At 38.3% G+C, this 24968-nt stretch overlaps 1 protein-coding gene across 1 annotated transcript in view; it reads left to right on the forward strand.

Moving 5' to 3' along the window:
• Nucleotides 1-5064, forward strand: part of LOC126473686 (uncharacterized) — a 135522-nt gene extending 130458 nt beyond the window's left edge. The window contains exons 9-10 of the mRNA XM_050100922.1: nt 1570-1748; nt 4862-5064. Coding sequence (XP_049956879.1) covers nt 1570-1748; nt 4862-5045 — 363 coding nt within the window. The 3' untranslated portion in view covers nt 5046-5064. The remainder of the gene's footprint in view (nt 1-1569; nt 1749-4861) is intronic.
• The last annotated feature ends 19904 nt before the right edge of the window (nt 5065-24968 follow it).

Genomic DNA, 24968 nt, shown 5'->3' on the forward strand with positions numbered 1-24968 from the left:
GAATGTGGCACTGGTGGACTCGTCCTGTCACTGGCATGGAGAATTGTCTATAGCACACAGTGAGGTGGAGGAATGGGGTATGAAGGGGGGGACAGAACAGATGAACTATGGAGAGGAAAATGTGAGAGTAAATGAATGGAATGAAGAGCAAGGGACAGATGTGAGTATGGGGCAGGGGCTAGTGAAAATTAAAGGCAGCAGGATTGCAGGTTTGGAGGATATGTTGTAAGAACAATACCTGTCCATATAATTCAGAGAACTAAGAAGGTTGAAGATGATTCAAAGGGTATGGGTTGTGAAGCAGCCATTCAAGTCAAGCATGTTACGCTCAATAGCTTGTTCTGCCACTGGATATCAACTCTGCTCTCAACCAGTTTGGTGGTCATCATTCATTCAGGTGCGCAACTGCTCTGTGGTCATTCCCAGACAAAAGGCTGGGCAGAAGTTACAGTAGAGCTGATGTATAACGTGGCTGCTTTCACAGGTGACTCTGCTTATGACAGATTAAGATATGTCTGTGATGAGTTTATAATAGGTTGAGGTGGATTGATACATAGCACAGGTCTTGCATCTGGGTTTTCCACAAGGATACCATCCATGGGGCAAGAGGCTGGGAGTACGATTGATATAAGAATGGTTCAGGATATTTCATATATATATAGCATAGAAATTTCATAGGTATATCATAGATACTTTGTTAATATATCATTATTATTTTGTAGAAAATAAAAGGTACCTGCCAACTTTCTGACCCTTCTACATACATCCCCATAGTGACCCCATTATAGATGTCCAGCACAACCTCCAATTCCTCCTCAAATTTCTAGGCCTGTCCCAAATCCTCTTTCTTGAATCCCTCTTCCTCCTCAAGCCAACTATGGAATTAACCATCCAGTTGTAGAAAATGCCGCCGAGTGTAAAATGCTCAAATTGAATGGCTGCTGCACCATCTATGTCATCTGGACTCTATCCTCTCCCCCACAAGACCAGCTTCTCTGAATTACTTAGATGGGAATTGTCCTTACATTACATGCTCCGATCGCACAGTCTTCCTGGCCTTCATCTCTGCTAGCCTCCTGCCCCACACTCACGTCCACCCCATCCCAGGACCCAATTTCTTTCAGCCCATACACACACTCTCTTCCTAGCATCTTATCTTCCCCTATTCTGTCTTCCTCTCCCAGTTCACTCCTCCATATCCTCATGTGCTCCATGAGCTCACCAGTGATACTGCCAAGGTCACATTCCTGTACTGTACACCTGCTGCTTCTTCCTTTCATATTCATATCCAGTACAACTGCTGCTTCACTTTCTCAACTATCAGCCACTATCCCAACCCTCCCTCCCACTCCTTGCCTCCTTACACCCCTTGTCCATCCAACACAATTCCTCAACCCAGTCGAGCTGCAAACCTGTATAGAAGTTTTCACTTTAAGCACAAAGTTGCAAAAATTCACAGGAATTATTTTATTGACAATTTTTTGATTCTTTAGCTGTCACATTTCATTGACATTATTTTTCAGCATGTGGCTTATCTGAAAATATGAAAGTTATTTTCTTTGTTACTAGGGTGCAACATCAGAGATTTGTGGCGGTTTCAGTGATGTCCCATGGGAGAAGACAAACATTACAGGCCACTACATTCCTTCACAAAAGGCTTTTCTTTTTACACTGCCAAATAATCCAGATTTATCACCAACCAAATTTAACATAGTAAAGAAGATGTTTGCAATATGCTACCATCCAGAGTAAGTAACAAATGATCACAGTTATTCAGTTTGTATGATGAATAAGATGTGATTTTAAAATATGACAAAATGTAGATTGGATTTTCAGCAGTCTCCATTATGAGTGATTATCAACTTCTTTTAACAGGCATCACTAAGGAGGGTAACATCATTCTGTTTTCTCATATCTCTGAGCTATACCATGAAAATTTTAATTTGACATGAATTCTTGCTCCCATAACTCCTTAAAGTAAAAATATGGTTCTGGCTCCTTTCTTTCCTGTCTTATGTCTCCCCAGCTTTACTATGTCCACAGTGGGGCCAGTATTTTGTTACAACTACCTAAAAGTTGTGTTTTGGATCAACATCTCATTTGATTAAGTTTTAGCCTAAATTGATTGTTACTTGTGCACAAAAGAAATAATTAGGGTTTATTCCAACACTGGTATGGTAAATTCACAACATTCATCAGTTATTATTATCTGTGCCTGGGTCACCTTGAGTCACTTTGGCTGGTGTTCAATGTGTGAATGTCTTCTGGAACAGTAGTTGCCAGAGTGAAGCAATCTCTCAGCTAACAGCCACAAATTTTAGTGCTGCAATTATCTCACAAATTAATGGAGTGAATGAAGATGTAGATAAAATATTAAAATATAGATAAAATTTTAAAAAGAATGTCCTGATAAAAAAGAAAATGACAAGATGGAATCTTCAGCATGAGGGACGACAAGGACAAGATTAGACAGATTACTGCACGCACAGAGGCATTTAAGCTACAATTCTTCCTGTGTTGCATATGTAAATGGAATGGGAAGAAGCCCTTGTAACTGGTACGATGAGAAGTACTCTTGTTTATGGATTTCATAATGATTTGAAGAGTATGGATGTAGATGGAGGGATATGTAGACATCTCTTTTCATGGAACTGTAGTTTATTCATCTCATGTCACACATTTGCAGTCCATTTGGTTTGTGTACAGGAGAAATGTAAAAAAATTGGAATACAGTTACAGTAATTTTTACACTAATATATACTAAAATATTTCTTGGAACATGTTACACATTATATCCAGCTCAAATTTCCTGTTTGTTGTGCATAAATTCGCTCACTGAGTAATAACATTTCAGTGTTAGTGCCTCATACAGCTTTCTTTTAAGAGGACCTAAATTCATTTGCATTAACTTCTTCCTTTTTAATTTATTATAAACTTTCATTCCCACGTACAGAGGTACCGGTACCTCAAAATTTTCTTTGTCTCTTGTGTCACATGAGTGAACAAAATGGTTTCCCTCAAATAATTCATCTCGGATATATTGAAAAGAGAGAATAATCTCAAGTGGTTGATGATATTTGCACTGCAAATGCAAAGCTGCTCCATTTGTTTGTCAGGTACTCAACATGTGCCTGCCAGCTCAAATTTTTATCCGGGTTTAATCCTACGAATTTGACTGAGTCAACTTCTTCTATATCTTGGGGGTTGTGAATAATCTTAATCTGCTCATATTTTGACTGTTTGGTTTTGAATTGCATCACATGAATCTTAAATATGTTGAGATCCATCCCATCTAGCTGGAACTATGTTTCTAAGGTACTGAGGGTACTGGTGGACGATTAGGGGATTTTTTCCAAATCTCGATTTTTCAACTAACACAGAAGTATCATCTGTGAACAGAACTGGAGGGAGCTGATGCTTAACGGTAAGTCATTAACATGGAAGAGAAACAGGACTGGACCTTGTGGAACATGCTGAGATACTTTTTTCCATTCAGAATGATAATTTGCTTTCTGTTTGATAAAGAGGATTTAAGCTGATGCAGGATACTTTCCCTAATGCCATACTTTCCAAACTTGTAAGTGAGCAATGCATGGCTTACAGAATCAAATGCCTTTGTGAAGTCACACAAAACTCCTGCTGCCTTATTACTCTTGTCTAATTGTCTTATTTTCTCTGTAAAACTGTTCACTGCACCTATGGTGTTTATCCCTTGTTGGAAACCAAATTGATTGTTTAAATAATAGAATATTTTGCAGTTAACTTTTGGATTTGAGCACCAGCAACTTTTTCAAATATTTTAGATATGACTGGGAAAATTGAGATAGGACAATAATCTCCCATGACCTCTCTTTCTCCCTTTTTAAAAGTGGTTTGACTTCATCATATTTCAGTACCTCTCGAAAGCAGCCCTTTTCAAAACATTGATTTATCATTTGAGCTAGTGGGTTTGCAATTTTGTTGTGTACTTCTAATAACTTTCATGGATGATATGATACTAATTCTGATATTGCTGGATGAAAATAATTTCTGAGCAACAAATGTGGAATATATAATTTCTTTCTCTGTTATAGTACTGCTCATCAGTTTGTTTATACTCTGCCCCATCTACTGATGAAGTTCCAGCTTTGTGACATCTGAAATAGTAATTTAAAGCTGCCCTCAGCTTGAAGATTGTTTTAAGCTCTGTAGGGCATTACTAGGTTACATACATTAAATATCTAGCAGTATGGATACAGAGTGATTTAGCTGAAGAAAAGGCTGATGCTAGACTCGCTGGAAGAATTCTGACGATGCTTAGTCTACCCAGAAAGGAAGTATGGCTGATACTTGAGTATTGCTCCTCAGTCTGCACTTCTCACCAGGTAGAACTGATAGAAGAAAGATAAAGAACCAAAGAAAAGTAACATATTTTGCTGCTGTTACATTTAATAAATGTGAAAGTGTCATGGAGATGCTCATTCAGTTCCAGTGGTGCATCATGGGGGGGTTTACTGTTAAACTTCTCAGTGTCTGTGTTCTTAGAAGAGCCAGCCAACATGTTACTTCCTGTTACATATCTCTCATTACAGACCAAGAATATAAAGTCAGAAGTTTAAGCTCCTAAAGAAGCTTACCAACAATCCTTCCTGTGCACAATTAATCAGTGGAACAGGAAATGGGGATTGTGATGGTGACGCATGAATAATTCATTGCCATAAACAGTACAGTAGGTCATGGAATATGGGTGCAGATGTTCTGTATTATGTTGATATCATTTTCTCTTTCTTTTTTTAATCCTGCGTACTGCAGACGAGCCATAAGTCATGCCTATGCCATAAGTCCTCTTTGTGGGTGCTGCAGTAAGGTTTTTTTGTTTCAGCTGTGGCCCCATCTTTGGAGCTGGAGCAGATCTGCTTATTTCGAGCAACTGCAACAACAACATGGACAGTTATTCCAATTTGCCACATTCCTACGATGGAGAAAATGCCTCGTGTCTTGCTCTTATGGGAGATTACAATTTTACCGTGCGTGATTATGAGGTTTTTACACCTGCTGGAAAATAAACTGCACACTTCAAGTCAGGTTGTGGCATTTACGTGTATTTATAGGTAACGAAGTTTCCTGTTTACTTAATTTCATTCATATAAACAATGTTTCCTGCACTGTGAAAGTACTTGGGGACTACAGTCAAAATCTGGATATGAGGGCCACAGTTAAAATCATGAACAATCCACTTTTATGAGTGTTAATTATTAGACAAACTATGTACATAATCTTAATCTACAGACTTCTCTGTCTCTTATTATTATAATCTCAATTTCTTTGCACACAATTTACATGTGATTCTGTAAATTCGAAAATGTTTTTGCAGTAGAAGTCAATTATGGTTATTTGAATACCCTTATGCACCACTTTCAGGATGCCCTCTTCAGTAAGAAACTGACTGACAACACACTGTCAAAACAGAACACCGATGACAACCATTTTGTAAACGTAGCCTATGATCACTTGATAGAAGTTATTGGTGTCACAGTGTTTCAACTCATAGTGTAAAATCTGTATATTTAGATAATACTTTCATTTTTATTACATTGGTTCAGTTGCTGATGAGACATTGTTGCTCAGGCCTTTCAGTATAGCATTCATATCTGCATATTGCAATCAAGAAATCAATAAGATGAGTCCACGTGCCATTTTTAGACTGTTTGCAATAGTGCTTGTAGAAGTATACATATGAATTCCTTTATTTCTTTTACTGAATGCAAATACTACTGACAGCAATGTGTTATCCTCAGAAAGTTATCTCAGTTTTAGGCATTAAAGCTGTAATAATCATCTTGAAGACAACAGATGATCAACGACTGAAAACCTGAATAATCTGAATACTAGTATTGTTCCTACTGGTACAGAGAGCTGCAATAAAGGTTTCTTTTTTAAAAACTTCTTTTTATGTACTTCATTTTCATTTGTTCATAGTGGGCCCCCTCTCCCTCTTTATGCACATATGAACTGTACCTTAAAAATAAAATGTGAACTTTTAGAGGCATGAAACCAGCTCTTTAATAAGAGCAAGGATATAAAAATATTAGGAATATGACTTACTGTGAGAACATTTTTCTACAGTAGGTGGGTGTTATCTTCTATTATGAATTCCAATAGGGTACAGGTGCAATGGATTTTTCAAATATAACAACATACTTAACTACAAGGTTGTATGTTTTTATACGTTTAAGTGGTCATACCAGTACATCATTCAAAAGTTTAAAAACTTCTCATCATAGAGAGAGCTTATTTTAAATGTCTCAGTGGCTATGCTCCAACTAAGTAAAATTCATGTCATCTCTAACATGTCAGGAGTTCCATTTCTCAGAAAAGTCCATAGTCATGACATGCATAACTGAATTGTGCCTATATTGGGTAGTGAGGATTGTGGTCTGGTTTGAGATACAGCCTCAGTTACCATATCAGTCGAGCCACATCACTGATGATTATCCCTTACTTAAGTGGCTGACAATACTGGAACATTATTATTAAAATGTAGCATTTAACAGATAGCATACATTGACACCATGTTATTCAGATAAGTAGGGAATCTCACTAAATAACCACAGAAATTTACCCAAGAAGGGGCAACATTGTACAGTTGTAATTTTTGATATAGTTGATTCAGTGAGTATGGAAACATGTTAATCCCTAACAGTGAAATTTGACAGGAAGCACAGAAAAAGTTATAGTGTGTCAAAAGATGAATAGTGAATCATTCAATACATTTGAGGTAGATTATTTTCTTACATAAACGGAAAAGAATTTTGCTATTTGAAGAAGCCTCTGTGTGAGTTGTGGTGGGGATACTGATGTGGAGGGGGTATTGATCAATAGCGGTGTATGTGCCATTTTCAGTAGGTGCAAAGGCTTGGCTAACTGAGCATGATACATCTGTTGTGAAGGAGTGTATTTGTAATGGTGATACTGTGATTACTACTCAGTGAGCATTTCGCATTAGGTTCGAACTTGGCTGACATGATTCTGTTCTTTATAGAAAAGCAATTTCAGTTTGAATATTAGACTTTAGAGTATCAGGTTCTGCACTGAAAAGAAAACCTGCTGGCTGACCTCAGACTATAACAACACCAGAAAATGTGATGCATGTGAGAGCTTCCATCCAGCAATCTCCAAAGTGTTCAGCACTTAAACATGCAGCTGTCCTGCGATTGTCTGACAGGAGTGTAAGGAGAATCCTGCACAGAGATCTTCATATCCATCTGTACAGAATGACAGTTACCCATGAATTAAATGTGAGATAGTTTGAAACTCACAGAACTGTGTGTGGGGACATTCTTCAGAACATTCCCTGTCACACTGTTTTGATTTTTTCTGATCGGGCCCTCTTCCAGTTGTAAGGTACTGTAAATAAACAAAATACCCACTACTGGGTAGCAGAAAACCCTCAGGAACATCACCACTGACCACTTCACAGGCATTGTGTGACAGTTTGGTGCACCAATACTTAATTTTGTGTGTGGGGTCCATATTTTTTTGAAGAAGATGGTGTAATGGTTAATTCAAATCACTACTGTCATATGATAGAGACCTCCCTCTGACCTAAGTTAGCCAGTTTATTGGGGATGATGAGGAGGGAGAAATTTGGTTCCAACAAGGTGGAGCCACGTCACACTTCTTGATGTTCTTGAGAAATTTTGAGAAAGTTGTTAACTGAATGCCTTCTCCCTTCATGGGGAGACATCACCTGCCTCCCTCCCCCCTCCCCCCAAGATCACCCAATTTATCACTTCATGATTTTTTTTCTTTGGGGGCACATAGAGGCTCAAGTGTACAAATATCACTTCGCAACCCTGTCTGCACTTAAGGAGGCAATCACCCAGGTAGTGGCTGGTGTTCCAGAAATAACATGAAGAACTGTGGAAAACTTCCAGGAAATGCTTTGACAGGGTGTCAACAGGGACACCATTTACTGGACATAATTTTTTACAACCAGCTAGTGTAAAATGACGTAGTGTTCATTGTTCACAAATAAATGTAAATTCTCTGTATCTTTCTTTGTTTCTTTCTAACCACCTTTTGACATTTGGTAGGTCTTTTTGCTAGACCATCTATGTGATGCTAGTGCATGTTTTTATATTAATAATATGATTACACATGAATACTTTTTGAGTTAATTATGTGTCATATGATTAAATACAGTTATATGCACCAAGTTCAGAAATAAAACGAGAAAATATTTTTAAAAAACTGTGTGTTGTTGTCTTCAGTCAGAAGACTGGCTTGATGCAGCTCTCCATGCTACTGTATCCTGTGCACGTCTGTTCATCTCCAAATAAGTACTGTAACTTACACTCTTCTTAATCTGCTTATTGTATTCATTTCTTGGTCTCCCTGTCCAATTTTTACCCCCCCCCCCCCTCACCCCACCCCCCACTTTCTTCCCTCCAGTACATAATTTGTGCCCTCTTGATGTCTCGGAATGTGTCCTATCAACCAATCAAGTTGTGCCACAAATTTCCTGTCTCCCCAATTCCATTCAGTACCTCTTCATTAGTTATGCAATCTACCCATCTAATCTTCAGCATTCTTTTGTAGCACCAAATTTCAAAAGTTTCTCTTCTCTCCAGACAAAAACCTTCAGAAAAGACTTTCTAGCACTTAATTCTATATTCGATGATAATTCTCTTCTTTAGAAATGCTTTTCTTGTCATTTACAGTCTACATTTTATATTCTCTCTACTTTGGCCATCATCAGTTATTTTGCTGCCCAAATAACAAAACTCAGCTACTACTTTGTGTGTTTCATTTCTTAATCTAATTCCCTTAGCATCACCTGATTTAATGTGACTACATTCCATTATCCTTGTTTTGTGTTTGTTGTTGTTCATCTTACATGTCCTGTCAAGACACTATTCAATTCATTCAACTGCTCTTCCAAGTCCTGACAGAATTACAATGTCATTGGCAAACCTCAAAGTTTTTATTTCTTCTGCCTGGACTTTAACTCCTCCTCCAAATTTTTCTTTGGTTTCATTTACTCTAGCTCAATGTATGTATTGAATAACTTCAGGGATAGGCTACAACCCTGTCTCACTCCCTTCTCAACCACTGCTTCCATTTCATGCCCTACAACTTATAAGTGCCATCTGGTTTCTGTATACGTTGAAATAGCCTTTTGCTATGTGCATTTTACCCATGCTACATTCAGAATTTTGAAATATAGTGTTCCAGTCATGTTGTCAAAACCTTTCTCTAAGTCCACAAATGCTATTAACGTAGGTTTGCCTTAACCTATCTTCTGAGGTAAGTCGTAGGGTCAGTATAGCTCTTTGCATGTTCCTACATTCCTCCAGAATCCAAACTGATCTTCCTTGAGATCAGCATCTAGCAGTTCTCACAATCTCCTGTAAAAATTTCGAATTTATATTTTGCAACCATGATTCATTAAACTGATTGCTCGGTAATATTTGCACCTGTCAGCATCTAGTTTCTTTAGAATTCTAATTATTACATTCTTCTTGAAGTCTGAGGGGATTTCACCTGTCTCATACATCTTGCACACCACACAGAAGAGTTATGTCATGGCTGCCTCTCCCAAGGCTATCACTAGTTCTGACAGAATGTCGTCTACTCCCAAGGCCTTGTTTCAACTTAGGTCTTTCAGCACTCTGTTGGATTCTTATCGCAGTATCATATCTCCCACATCATCTTCATCTACGCCCTCTTCAAGTTCTATAATATTACCATCAAGTTCATCTCCCTTGTATAGACTCTCTATATACTCCTCCCACCTTTCGGCTTCCCCTTCTTTGCTTAGCACTGGTTTTCCATCCGATCTCTTGATCTCTGAGCTGTGTCTCTTTCCTCCAAAGGTATCTTTAATTTTCCTGTAGGCAGTATCTATCTTTCATGTAGTGAAACATGCTTCTAAATCCTTAAATTTGTGCTCTAGCCATTCCTCCTTAGCCATTTTGAACTTCCTGTTAATCACATTTTGTACATGTTTGCTTTCAATTTCACCTGCTTCATATGCTGAATTGTTATATTTTCTCCTTTCATCATTTAAATTCCATATCTCCTGTGTTATCCAAGGATTTTTACTAGGTCTTGTCCATTTACGTATTAGATCTTGTGCTGCCTTCACTATTTCATCTCTTTGAGCTACCCATTCATCTTCTATTGTACTCCTTTCCCCTGTTCGAGTCAACTGTTGCCTAATGCTCTCTCTGAAACTCCCAACAATCTCTTGTTCTTTAAACTTATCCAGATCCCATCTCCTTAATTTCCTATTTTTTGCAATTTATTTAGTTTTAATCTCCAGTTCATAACCAATAAATTGTGGACAGAGTCCACATGTGCCCCTGGCAATGTCTTGCAGTTTAAAATCTGGTTCCGGTATCTCTGCATCAAAAGAAAATTTCACTCAAGAAACTTATAAAGTAATGACAGAATTTCTGATAGCTACTTACCTTCAAGAGACTGAATTTCAGTTCTGCTGATTACCAAATACTAAAATACATGACACCATCCTAGCTTTCGAAACCCCTGGGATTGGAGTGACCTGCCCCTTCTTTTTAAACTTCCCCCAACCTACCCTCCTGTCCTTCCCGAGGAATGAACTATTAGTTCCAAACTATTGATAGTACTGAAATTTTGCCTTCTGAAGGTAAGTAATGGCTAGAAATTCTATCTGAAGATTTTTAAATTTTCACAAAGTATGTTTTATTCATATATCCATATGTTAGAATAACACTGAAAATAAATATCTGAAATGGGGAAAATCAGAGCTGAGAAAATTGTTATGGATATCAACCAAAATAATCAGCATGAAATGTCGAGAATGAGGAAATTAACTTGTGAACACTTTTTCAACTTTGATGGTGTTGTAACACTTTTCTACATAAAAAGCTCCATATGTACTCATGTTACTGGATTTATTGAATAGTTTCCTCCCTTGTCTTTTTTAAAGATGACTGGAATAATGCAAATTGAAAAATGTGTGTACAGTGTAACCTAGGCCCAATATCTGACTAGATGAATATTGGAAACAACCCTCAAATTAGTCAATAGTGATGGCACTTGAACAGCATAGAACTGAAACCAAGATGGGCCTCACTACCCCAGTTTGATACTTCATTATGCAGTGATGCTAACTGAATATGCAACTTTGTTTACTGTATACCTCCATGTTGCACACTCTGACAACTGAACAAAGCTCCAGGGCCCCATGGAATGCCTGTCAGATTCTGTACTGAATTTGCAGTTGAGTTAGCCCCTCTTGCAATTATAATCCATTGTAGATCCCTCAAAAAACCATGTCCAATAATTGGAAGAAAGCACAGGTCACAGCCATCTACAAGAAGGACAGTAGACGTGATCCACAAAACTACCATCCAGTACCTTTGACACTGATTTGCTGTAGAATTTTAGAACTTGTTTTGACTCCAAACATAATGAGGTATCTCAAACAGAGTGATTTCCTGCATGTTAACCAGCACTGATTCTGAAAAAATCTATCATCCAAAACCCAACCACACTTTTCTCACATGACATACTGAAAGCTTTGGATCAAGGCAGTCAGGTAGGTGCAATGTTCCTTGATTGCTGAAAACTATTTGACTCAGTACCACCATCTACGCGTATTGTCAAAATTACAAGATTTGTGACTGGATTGAGGATTTTTTGGTAGGGAGGATGCAGCACATTATTTTGGATGGAGAATCATTGTCAGGTGTAGAAGTAACTTCAAGGGTGTCCCAGGGATGTTTGTTGGGACCCTTGCTGCTCGTTCACAACAGTATCCTGTCACATTTGGAATCAACCAACTCATACAAATACCTGACTGTGACAGCTTGTAGGGATATGAAATGGAATGATCACATAGGCTTTGTTAGGAGTAGAGCAGGTGGTAAAGTGCCATGTATTGGTAGAATACTGGGGAAATGCATCAGTCAACAAAGGAGATTGCTTAAAAATCTCTTGTGCAACCAATTCTAGAAAACTGTTCAAGTGTGTGGGATCCACACCAAATAGGGCTAACTGGGGATATTGAATGTATACAGAGAAGGGCAGCCTGAATGTTCACAAGTTTGTTTGATCTGCAGAAGAGTGTCACAGATATGCTGAAGAAAATGAACTGGCAGACTCCTGAAGGTAGGTGTAAACTATCCCAAGAAAGCTTACTTAACAAAGTTTCAAGAGCCATCTTTAAATGATGACTTTAGGAATATACTACAACCTCCTTTGTGTTGCTCACATGGGGATTGTGAGGATAAGGTTAGATTAATTATGGTACACACAAGGAATTTAAACAACCATTCTTTGCACACTCCATACATGAGTGAAATTTGGCGGAAATCCTAATAACCAGTACAGTGGGATGTACTCTCCGCCATGTACTTCAGTTGTCTGCAGAGTATAGATATAGCTGTAAGGAGTGAAAAGATGCCGATAGCTGGAGAGGATGTCTTTTCAACCACAAAATTTTACACTTTTTTTTTTTTTTGTTCTAAATAAAAATGGCATTTTCTTTTTCTGAATGATGCACTTGGGTCCACAAATATAGCTTAGTTGACTGCAAGTACAGAGTAAATTGATCACTTTCTTCAGGTTTAGCTACAAGCAGTTTATGAATAAAACTGAATATGGTCAAGTGAGCCACCACAATCATTGCGTCTCCACAGATAAAAGGTAAGCTCCAGTGTTGATTAAGCTGTGCAACATGGAGAGGAGGTATCCTTGAGTAAACTGAGGCTGGGTGATGGTCAAGTAAATTGCTGCCATTTACTTGTGTTACTGAGGGAACACAAAAATGTCACAGAATTTCTGACCAACTCTGCACAACAGTGTATTGGACTGATCCTTCACTGTAGCTCATGCAGTGTCCAGGAAGGGATCTTGGTAGAAAGTTTGGGAAAAGTTATGAAAATTCTTTCGCCCCTTCATCATCTGCTACCAGTCCTACCATGTGAACATGAATTCTCATTAGTTATTCCTGTTCTTTTATTCAGTGTTTTACATTCACTGGTTGTTCTGGAAGGTAGTTCTGAAAAAAGTGCTAATTTTGATGTGTTTTACTTGTGGTAATGTGTTGCAGGATGATGGTGGTTTGAGGAGTGGAAGTAAAGTGACAAAACTGAAAAAAAAATTTTGGACGCATGTTATAAAGTAAGTTAAAAGACGGGTTAACAGTGCTCACCTAAGGAGTCAACATTAGCAACAGTATACAACAAAATTCACAATCAACATATCAATGAAAAGTAGATTATACTGCAAATGTAAAAGGGATTCACCCAAGAGATTAGGGCCAACAGTTCTGCTCATCTATATCTGATATTGCAGTCAACACTAGCTTTTGTGTAGTTTGGCAATAATACTGCAGTTTCTGGATGATCAGAGTCAGCTCCATACGGTTAAAAGTGATTTAATGTATAGTGTTTGGAAAATGAAAGTGTAGAATAACATACTGGAACAAGTGTTGCACAGCAGATCCAATTCCCAGGTGCACATACAGCAAAGAATCAGATACGGTCCATACCATGTGACAATCAATATGTGGGGCACAAAAAGAATGCCACTGTCAAAGAAGGCAGGGTGCTGCTCGTGACATATTACCACACCAAGCTGATCCATAATCAAGGAATGCAAATTGTGCAGTATGACAGTACCTAATATATCATTCTGTGAGCCTTGCAATTCAGAGCCATAACATGTAGCATCCAAACTCACCTGTCCCACAGCATTCTAGCAATGACAGGAAATGTGAAGGCAAGAGGAGCACTACAGTGGGTAAAAGCCCAGGATGACATTATATCCAGCTTGATTACACCCATTTCAAAAGCTTCAGTCTCAGTGTGTGGTCATCCCATCTGCATCTCTGCTTCCAACAGAATGACAGCTTTGCTAATTACACGATAATGTGGCTGGCGAATCGTGATGTGCTGCCTGTTCCAAAGAAAAGGCTTCACCTCTGAACACACAGCCAGCTGCCTGTGATAGAACTTAGCCACTTCAAGTTGCCACTGCTGTTTGGTCACCTCTGTGAATCATAGAAAATGTGGACCCATGGTTAAGAGCCATACCAAGTGACCCAAACTACCACCTAGAACCTGTTGGGTGAGACATGTTTGTACCGTCTCCCCTGCTGAACATAGTACCACCACCTTGGCTGTACACTGTGTCATTGATTGGGATCCTGGACTTCCACCTTCAAGATGACTGCCATCTGCAATATGCTGTCGGCACCTGCTTAAGTGCACATCTGTCTTTGAGAGTGCTGGGGCAGGTCACACAAGTTATTGCTGAGCCATGGAAGGCTTGGCACCTACACACTCCTTTTGAGAGAGTATGAGATTTTATGCTATTTTATCAGTAAGAATTAAAAAAAAGCCATTTTATTAATAGAAAAATTCCATACTAGCTTGATGTATGACGGTTAGTTATTCAGGAACTAAGATCCAAATCGCTGTACCTATAGTTAATGGAATGTTGTATCAACATTCAAACACAGATGTGGACAGACTCCCAGCATGCCTTGCCCATGAAACAAAACTAATTTCACTGGTATGTTGCAGCATGCTGTTTACAGTGTCAGTTCAAAATCTTTGAAACAACTGACTAGCCCACCAACTGTGAAATACAGTCAGCGATTCTGTTTTTGACAGCAAGGAATGTTGCAGCACCAGAAATTCCTACAGATAAGTGAGGTGTATGATCCCAACGTGATGAGTACAGCAAACTGCTTATAAGCTTCCAAGGATGGACAGGAAATGTCAATGATGAAATGCAATCAGGCCAACCACCAGTAACCTCAGAAGATTCGGTCAAAGCAATGGACGAAAAGATTTGTGAAGACCGGTGATTCACAGTTTCAACTTTAGTGTTGGAATTTCCCAATCTGGTAGAACAACTTTGTGTAAAAGTGTTTCTGAAAAGTTGTAATTTCACAAATTATCAGCATGGTGGGTTCCCAGGCTGCTTACTGAGAGACGTAAAATGTAAACAATGGCTTGTGCTCTTGATTTTTTAGACTGATATCATAAGGAAGAGGATAAATTTTTAGAGAAGATTGTCACAGGGGATGACAGGCGTTTCTCACATGACTTCAGTGTAAACACCACTCAGTCGAATGCTGCCACACGACTCACCGTCAGTTTCACGGCCAAGCACACAATCTCAACAAACAAGGTAATGGTAGCCATGTTTTTGGATAGACATGGTGTCTTGTTAGTCAATTTTATACAGCAAGGCACAACAATAAATGCAACTGCTTACAACACAACCCTGACTAAACTTTGATGTTCAATACAGAATAAGCGACATGGCTTTCTGAAACCTGGAGTTTTGTTGCTGCACGACAATGCCAGATGCTGTTCTGCCATTCACACACAAAATCTGATCTGATCTACTAGATGGGAATAGACTGTTCCCCAACCATACAGTTCAGACTTGGTGCCGAGTGATTTTCACTTGTTCTACTACCTAAAGCAATTTCTCAGCAGCAAGTGATTCGCAACAGATGTCGAGGCAAAAAAAAGCAGTTAAAAGACTGGTTATCCTCACAGGCTGCAGATGTCTATGACTTGGGGTATAGAAGCTTGTACAATGTTATGGTAAATGTTTCAACAAATATGGAAACTATGTCAAGAAATAGAGAAACATGCAAGAAATTAAATTAAAATAGTGTTTTGAAAAAATCTGTGGTAGTTTATATTTTATAATAAATCAGACCGTATTATCCGAATAACCCTAGTATAAATGGAGAAGTGTACATTGTTGTCCATTTTGGGGAAGCTGAACAGACAGGTCATTTTGATGGTTAGAACTATATTTATTATATACAAAGTTTTGTCATGGAGCACTTTCTGTTGTGGTTGTTCTATTAATTTGCCTAAGGTATTCCTCATGGGCTTTGTGTGACACAAGAGCTGTAGTGCTGCACTTGACATCATTACAAGTGCTACAAAGGAACTGCTGTGCCATATGCAGCTCCAGGGAGTATCAGTGACTGAAACATGATATATTGCAATAATGTCAATATGCAGGGTGTTCAGAAATTCCCATTACAAACTTCTAGGTCTTATAGAGGGGAATGAATACATTAAATTTTGAATAGGAACCCATGTCCAGAAACACTGTTTCCATTCTACAATGGTTGCATTTCAGATTTTTAACCCATCCACTCCTTCCTGAGAAACTGAATTAGACATTATGCAGTACAATTATTAGGTAACAAATTGAAAGCAAACATAACAAAATAATGTTGGTGGTCACCACATCGAGGTGCTGTTGTAATGCATCAGTACTGTTCTGTACTTACAGTGTGGTGGGTTCTTTTTTTGTTTTGGAATAATGTAAACAAATAATGTTTAAGAGTTAATACAAACAAATGAGCTTAAGTAATGGATGTTTTGTTATGTTTCCTTCTGAATTGTTACCTAATAATTGTACTGTGTCATGCCTAATTCAGTTCCTCAAACAGAACTGGATGAGTTAAACATCTGAATTCAAACCATCATAGAACAGAAATGGTACATTTCCAGACATGGGTTCCTATTCAAAATATTATGTACTCACTCCCCTCTACAAGTCCTAGAAGTTTCTAATGGGAATTTCTGAACACCCTGTACATTCAATCTTTTTGTGATAGCATTTAACTTACTTGGTGGAACATCTGAGTCTGAACTGGAACATGAAGACAGAGAGGCTAATGACTAATCTCTTGTTTGATGTATAGTGAATATATAATAAATTCTGACTGTAACTCCATGTTGTTGGAATACGGATTTAGTAGATGTCGGTATTGAATCAAGATTTAAAAAGATTTTATTTAGTCAGGAGTTTGACAATTATTACAGAGCAGATGTTTACTAGTGACACACATATTGACTGAACTGTTGCATGTGGTGACCCACAAGGCTGCAGCTGACAAAGTGCTGCGTTGACACTCCTTATCGACATTCCCTATTGAGTGTGCGAATCAGCACGCCTTCTGCCACACTGAAGAAGACAATCTATATTGTAAAAGCATAAGTAATAAATATATTTGCGGACAACACTGTTTCACTGATGCCTTAGGGTGCATGACAGCCACCTGCACCAGGTTCTGAGATCGGCTTCCTGCACCTGCAGTATGACCACCTCACCTGCTCAGCCTCCAAGCTCACTAAAAATCCTGACCCAAGGGGTGACCACAACAGGTGAGTTTAGACGAGCCATAATACATGTTAACCTGTTTGGATGTTTATAGAATCAAATGGGAAGTATTATTTTTGGAAAAAAGCCTTTATAGTCAAATACAGGGTAAAGAGAGAAAAGAAACTAGACCTCTTGGAAATGAAACTGAAGCAGATATTAATTTTTCTTCTCTCAAAAACAATGGCAAAAGTGTTAATTATCATTGGACAAACAGATGGGCACAATTAAAGAAGACCTTCATCCATGCATAAAAACTTTGAAAGCCCAGATTCATAAAAAGTGTAAAAGTAACATACTGGAATCCAAAAGTTGAACAAAACTATCAGTTGAATTCCTGATACCAGGAAAAATCTTCATGTCAGTTCAGAAGGCATCTGAGACTATTGTTCAAGACACAGTCTCATGCTTTCACTCACAAACAATATCCACTATGTGATCATTATTTTAGTACACAGGGAAGATGTTCTTGGCATTCTTTGATACTGCTGTGCAAAAGAAAAAGCATAGGGACATCGACAAATGGAAGAAAAATTCAATCACTGTTCAATGCAGGTTTATGCATGATATGAAAATTCATTTCCTTCTTTGGATTTTGTTCAACTTACAATAAAGTTTTATGCTTTGAGCCATCAGCTACCATAAGTCACTCTGCAAGCTGAAAGGCAAAAACTTCTCTCAATTTGTGTACAGTAGTGTGGCCTATCACAACAAAGTGTGATTAAATCAACCAGTGGCTTCAGCTGCCAGAAGCTGCAGTCATGTGTGTGAGCTGCGTGTGTGTGTGTGTGTGTGTGTGTGTGTGTGTGTGTGTGTGTGTTTTCAACAAAGGCCTTATTGGCCAAAAGCTTGTATTGTGACGGTCTTTTGGTTGTACCTATCTGCGATTCAGCATCTCCGCTATATGGTGAGTAGCAAATTTCCTTTTCATAATATTGTTACATTCCATCCTGGATTTTCCATTGTTTGAAAAATCAAGATACATTCATAGGATGTGTTGACCTGAAAAAAGCATTCAACAATGTAAAATGGTGCAAGATGTTCGAAATCCTGAGTAAAATAGGGGTAAACTATAGGGAGAGACGGGTAATATACAATATGTACAAGAGTCAAGAGGGATCAATAAGAGTGGACGACCAAGAACGAAGTGCTCAGATTAAAAATGGTGTTCAATCTGTACATCGAAGAAGCAATGATAGAAATAAAAGAGAGGTTCAGGAGGGGAATTAAAATTCAATGTGAAAGGATATCAATGACAAGATTCGCAGATGACATTGCTATCCTGAGTGAAAGTGAAGAAGAATCACATGATCTGCTGAATGGAATGAACAGTCTAATGAGTACTTCTGCACATCAGGTTGGACTAAGCAGTGACAACATAACTAAATGTATAAAAAATAATTGAGAAACCCCTCAGCACTTAACAGTGTTACTGAAACTTGTGCCTTTCCAGCTATACTAAACATAGCCCAGCGAATCTCAGTTCTTAAGACAGCTGCCACACAGGAAATAGAAGTTTCAGGCTGATCTTCAATCTTATCCAATATAACAGAAAAGGTGATCCACAATATAGCAAAAATTTTCTGAACCACCAGTTTTTTTCTTGAAAATAAAATAGCTTGTAAACTATTATGTCCATCAGTGAAGCAGCTGTAAAGGGAAAAAGTTACAACAGGACTTGAAGCCAGCAATGGAGTGCCAGGTCACAGTGGAGTCAATCCACTCCAGAAAGCAACACTCATGCTTAACGGATCAACATCTCTTTCACGTCACAGTCTTCTGTGTCATAAGACCAAGCCAGTCACCAGGATGAACGACAGCTGATCCGCTGCCAGTTACAACCTTGTCTCTTTTCAAGATAATTTGGTGTGACACACAATCACCATGACAAAACCCTGCCAAAACCAACCCGTCGACATTCAAATAGCTGAGCTGTTATGAGATGCTAAGCCTGTACTGTTCAGCGATATGTCGATCATGCGGATGCATTTACCTCTGCCAGCAAGCGAACTGCTGCCTGCCGCCTAAACCTCTGGATGCCTGGGCGGCCCTGCACTTTGTCACTGCCCCGGGAGTATGACGTGGGGGTCCAGCCAACCCTGCCCTCGCAAGATATTGACAGAAGACTTCCACACTCTGGACACTGGAGTATGATGCAGCCAGAACTTCTGGCAGCAACCACAGCCGGTCAAAATGTGGACTCCAACAATGCATCAGCATCAGCAGGGTGTGTGGTCAGCAGCCAGGCACCAATGCTTTGGGAAAATCCATGATATTCAGTTTGCTCGCTATTGTTACTGGCAGTTCTGAGCCAACGATTGTAAACAAACTGCAATAAAGGAGATATTGTAACTCTGACTGAACCTTCTTTGGCTGCATGCACCATCCTTCCTCAGCAGAGAACGTCAGCCCACAACTAGCCATCCTGGAAACCTCACTGTAACTGATGGTGCAGGAGCCAACCACCCTCAGCACTGTTATAGTGTTTAGTTCCTTAAGAAGCGAAAAGTGCTATGGAAAACGAGGAACATGTCATAGATATACAACAGATAAATTATGAAATATTGGGTTTAGAGGTACTGTTGCGACTTAATAAAATATTGCCTAGTTAATAGGATAGTATGTAGTTCTTAAAACTGAAATTGACTTACATAGATCTGATACCACTAACTTTAAACATGATAGGCCTTAACACCTGATACCGAGACCACGCCTCTTTCTTATTTTACTACCATGTTATTCAAGGTTGTTGTAATTTCCAAAACAGCTTTGCATAAAAATGGTATGTCTGCTGTTTGCAAATACAAATACAATGACTTATGAAATCTGCAGTTTATGTTGTAAGTCAGAACAGTACTTTACTGAAAGCCATATCAGAGTACACAGCAACCTCTTATCTTGAACTTAAAAATAAAAACACATAAAGGCACTGTGAGGAAGTATACATAGGCAGTGGAATTATACTAAAGACATAGAGTGTAAAATTTACGGGAATAACTACTGAAGACAACCTGCTGGAAGATTCTTTGACAGAAAACTATCTGAGAGCATATATTTTTTTTAATAACTACATTATGTAAATAGAGTAAAACCTCTGTTATACTTAAGACTTCATGTTATTCTCTTCACTTTTCTCAAGTTATAATTAGAAGACAGAACACAAATACTGTGTAGGCTACAACAAACTGTGGTAACTTAAATATACCACTGGTTCTCCAAAAAAAGAGCTATGAGAATTATCAGTGGAGTGGAACCCAAAGAGTTTTGCCAAAGTTTATTCTTGGAAACTGATATTTCCACAGTAATAAACATGAACATACATTGTAAGACAAAAGAAAAAAAAATGATGCACCATGAAGGATTCATCCAAATGGGACATAAATCAGTAGATGTCATGTACATGTACAGACAGAAATGATACAGTTTCAGAAAAAACTGGATGGTTTGTTCAAGAGAAACAGCCTCACAAATTGAGCAAGTCAATAATGTGTTAGTCCACATCTGGCCCTCATGCAAGCAGTTATTTGGTTGTTACTGAGTGATAAGAGTTGTTGGACGTCGCCAAGAGGCATATCATGCCAAATTCTGTCCACTTGACATTTTATATCATCAAAATCCTGAACTGGTTTGAGGGCCCTGCCCATAATGCTCCAAACATTCTCAATTGACAAGAGATCCAGCGATCTTGCTCACCAAGGTTGGCTTTGGCAAGCATGAAGACAACCAGTAAAAACTCTCACAGGGTGCAGGCAGACATTACCTTGCTGAAATGGAACTCCAAGGTGGCCTGTCGTGAAGAATATTGTTGATTTACTGCTGCGATGTAATGGTGCCGTGGATGACAACTGGTCATGCTAGGAAAAGAAATGGGACCTCACATCATTACTCATGGCTGTCAGGCCATATGACCAGTGACAGTGAGGTTGATATTCTACAGCTGTCCAAGGCATCTGCACACACATCTTTGGCCTGGAGTCTCATTTACTGGAATGGAATTGTCTTCAGCGATGAGCCCCACGTTGAACTGTGACCCGATGACCACCAAACACATATCTGGAGATGCCCCAGACAACAATGGGATACCATGCTGACTGTCACCTGCCATATGGCCCAACAATCGGGAGTGGTGAGCTGGGGTACCATTTCTTTTCACAGCAAGACCCCTTTAGTTGTCATCCACAGCAACCTTACAGCACAGTGGTACATCCATGATAGTCTACGTGCCGTTTTAGTGCCCTTCACAGCAAGCCATCCTGGGCTCACATTTCAGTAAGATAATAGCCTCCCACACACAGTGAGAGTTTCTACTCCCTGTCTTCGTGCTGGACAAACCCCACCTTGGCCAGCAAGATCACCAGATTTCTCCCCAACTGATAATGTTTGGAGCTTTATGGGCAGGGCCTAGAACTATCTCAAGATTTTGAGACAATACCAGAGAAGGAAAGTTGCTACTCACTATATAGCGGAGATGCTGAGTCGCGATAGGCACAACAAAAAGATTCACACAATTATAGCTTTCGGCCATTAAGGCCGAGAATTTAACATCCCAATTGGACAGAATTTGGTATGATACCCCATCAGGCGAGCATCCAACAACTCTGTCAATCAATGCCAAGCAAAACAGCTGCTTTCATAAGAGCCAGAGGTGGATCAATGCGTTACTAACTAGCTCAATTTGTTCAGCTCTTTCTCTTGAATACATCATCCAATTTTGTTTGAAATTGCAATCATTCATTTCTCAGTACATGTACATTATCACATCAACCAATTTCTGTCCCATTTCGATAAAATGTGAACTCCAGTCTACACCAACATTACCTTATAATATTAAGTGCCTTATTAATAGTACAGGACAGCACTGCAAAATTAGAATAGCAAATATACAACAATAGAAATACTATTTATCAGTGAACCTTTTTACCCTGTTGATAAGTATTATTATTTAATTCACAGTAAATAAAAGTATCTTACGAAGTAAAATGTGTCATTTTATTACAACAATAAAAAATAACAATAAATCGTACATTTATGAAATAAATTAAAAGAGAAATTTTAAGTAAATTAAAAATAACACTTTTAAGAAATGTACTGGTATTCAGAAAAGCAGCTTCTAATGTGTATGTTTCAATGTGTCCATCATATTTTCTGCTTTTGGGCATAATCAGATACATTATTTGTTTAATAAAGCATTATTATTATTATTTCTTTCTTTTCTCAGACGTTATGTCTCATCAAAAATGGAAAGTGACGCGGACCTTGATCAAGTGTGACTTCCTTTTAACTGTACGGTATATGTTATATTGCATTTAGGAACTTTCGGGTAATTGTACATGTATCAATAATTACGGATTTCTGTAGTTGTATATATAAGTTTGGAAGTAGCTGTATTGCGTTGATGTACTGGTGGATATTGTGTGGTATGACTCCTGTAGTTGATAGTATAATTGGTTTGATGTACTGGTGGATATTGTGTGGTATGACTCCTGTAGTTGATAGTATAATTGGTATAATGTCAACTTTATCCTGATGCCACATGTCCTTGACTTCCTCAGCCAGTTGGATGTATTTTTCAATTTTTTCTCCTGTTTTCTTTTGTATATTTGTTGTATTGGGTATGGATATTTCGATTAGTTGTGTTAATTTCTTCTTTTTATTGGTGAGTATGGTGTCAGGTTTGTTATGTGGCGTTGTTTTATCTGTTATAATGGTTCTGTTCCAGTATAATTTGTATTCATCATTCTCCAGTACATTTTGTGGTGCATATGTGTATGTGGCAACGTGTTGTTTTATAAGTTTATGTTGTAAGGCAAGCTGTTGATGTATTATTTTTGCTACATTGTCATGTCTTCTGGGGAATTCTGTATTTGCTAGTATTGTACATCCGCTTGTGATGTGATCTACTGTTTCTATTTGTTGTTTGCAAAGTCTGCATTTATCTGTTGTGGTATTGGGATCTTTAATAATATGCTTGCTGTAATATCTGGTGTTTATTGTTTGATCCTGTATTGCAATCATGAATCCTTCCATCTCACTGTATATATTGCCTTTTCTTAGCCATGTGTTGGATGCGTCTTGATCGATGTGTGGCTGTGTTAGATGATACGGGTGCTTGCCATGTAGTGTTTTCTTTTTCCAATTTACTTTCTTCATATCTGTTGATGTTATGTGATCTAAAGGGTTGTAGAAGTGGTTATGAAATTGCAGTGGTGTAGCCGATGTATTTATATGAGTGATTGCTTTGTGTATTTTGCTAGTTTCTGCTCATTCTAGAAAAAATTTTCTTAAATTGTCTACCTGTCCATAATGTAGGTTTTTTATGTCGATAAATCCCCTCTCCTTCCTTTCTGCTTAATGTGAATCTTTCTGTTGCTGAATGTATGTGATGTATTCTATATTTGTGGCATTGTGATCGTGCAAGTGTATTGAGTGCTTTTAGGTCTGTGTTACTCCATTTCACTACTCCAAATGAGTAGGTCAATATTGGTATAGCATAAGTATTTATAGCTTTTGTCTTGTTTCTTGCTGTCAATTCTGTTTTCAGTATTTTTGTTAGTCTTTGTCTATATTTTTCTTTTAGTTCTTCTTTAATATTTATATTATCTATTCCTATTTTTTCTCTGTATCCTAGATATTTATAGGCATCTGTTTTTTCCATCGCTTCTATGCAGTCGCTGTGGTTATCCAATATGTAATCTTCTTGTTTAGTGTGTTTTCCCTTGACTGCGCTATTTTTCTTACATTTCTCTGTTCCAAAAGCCATATTTATATCTTTTGGAACAGATATTATTATTATTATTATTATTATTATTATTATTATTATCAACATCATCACAATCATTATTGTTATATGACTGTTGTTGTGGGGAAAATAAATTTGCAGATTCCAAAGTAATCTCTTGCTAATGGCACAAACACACATGCACACTTTATCTCACTAACACCCAACATAATCACTGGCAACAAAAACACAGCTGATCAACAATGTTCACAACTTGAGAGTTTAGTATTTTTTGCATCACGTTGTACTCCAGGTTATGTTAGAATGTTATGATGTTAGGAGAAAAGTTCATCAATTACTCATTTCTTGCCTAGACAACAGAAAATACAAAGCTGTGGTTCAGGATCAACAAATGAGGGGCTAATTAGATTTGTAGATATGCCCCTTTGATATCATGGGATGAAATTTAAATGATTAAGAAAATGAGCTGGAGGGAATCCAGTAAACAGATTAGCACTGAATTGCAACAGCAACATATGCTACTTTTCATACAAAGCTCTTATAAAAACAACATATTACTATTATAAGTTGATCATAATCTGTGACTTTAAGTATTTTAAATTCCTGATCATGTGGATAACTGGAAAACATCCCTGCACCTAAAATGTTCTGAGTCATGGACAGAAACCAAGTGCTTCAGCAAAAAATTATCTCCTCTAGCATAGGTGCTGATACCTAAAAATTAAAGGTTCAATTCAATAACACATCTAGGATGAGATAATAAGAGATTGTGGCCCATAGAACTTTTATGGACAAAAAAATGGTTTAAATGGCTCTGATTACTACGGGACTTAACATCTGAGATCATCAGTCCCCTAGAACTTAGAACTACTTAAACCGAACTAACCTAAGGACATCACACACACCGATGCCCGAGGCAGGATTCGAACCTGCGATCGTAGCGGTCGCGCGGTTCCAGACTGAAGTGCCTAGAACCCCTCGGCCACACCGGCCGGCTTTTGTGGACAGAGATTGCATGTGGCGAAGCCACTCAGAATGCTCTTTCAACCAA

This window comes from Schistocerca serialis, chromosome 4 (genome assembly GCF_023864345.2).
Source record: "Schistocerca serialis cubense isolate TAMUIC-IGC-003099 chromosome 4, iqSchSeri2.2, whole genome shotgun sequence".
Classification (NCBI taxonomy): Eukaryota; Metazoa; Arthropoda; class Insecta; order Orthoptera; family Acrididae; genus Schistocerca; species Schistocerca serialis.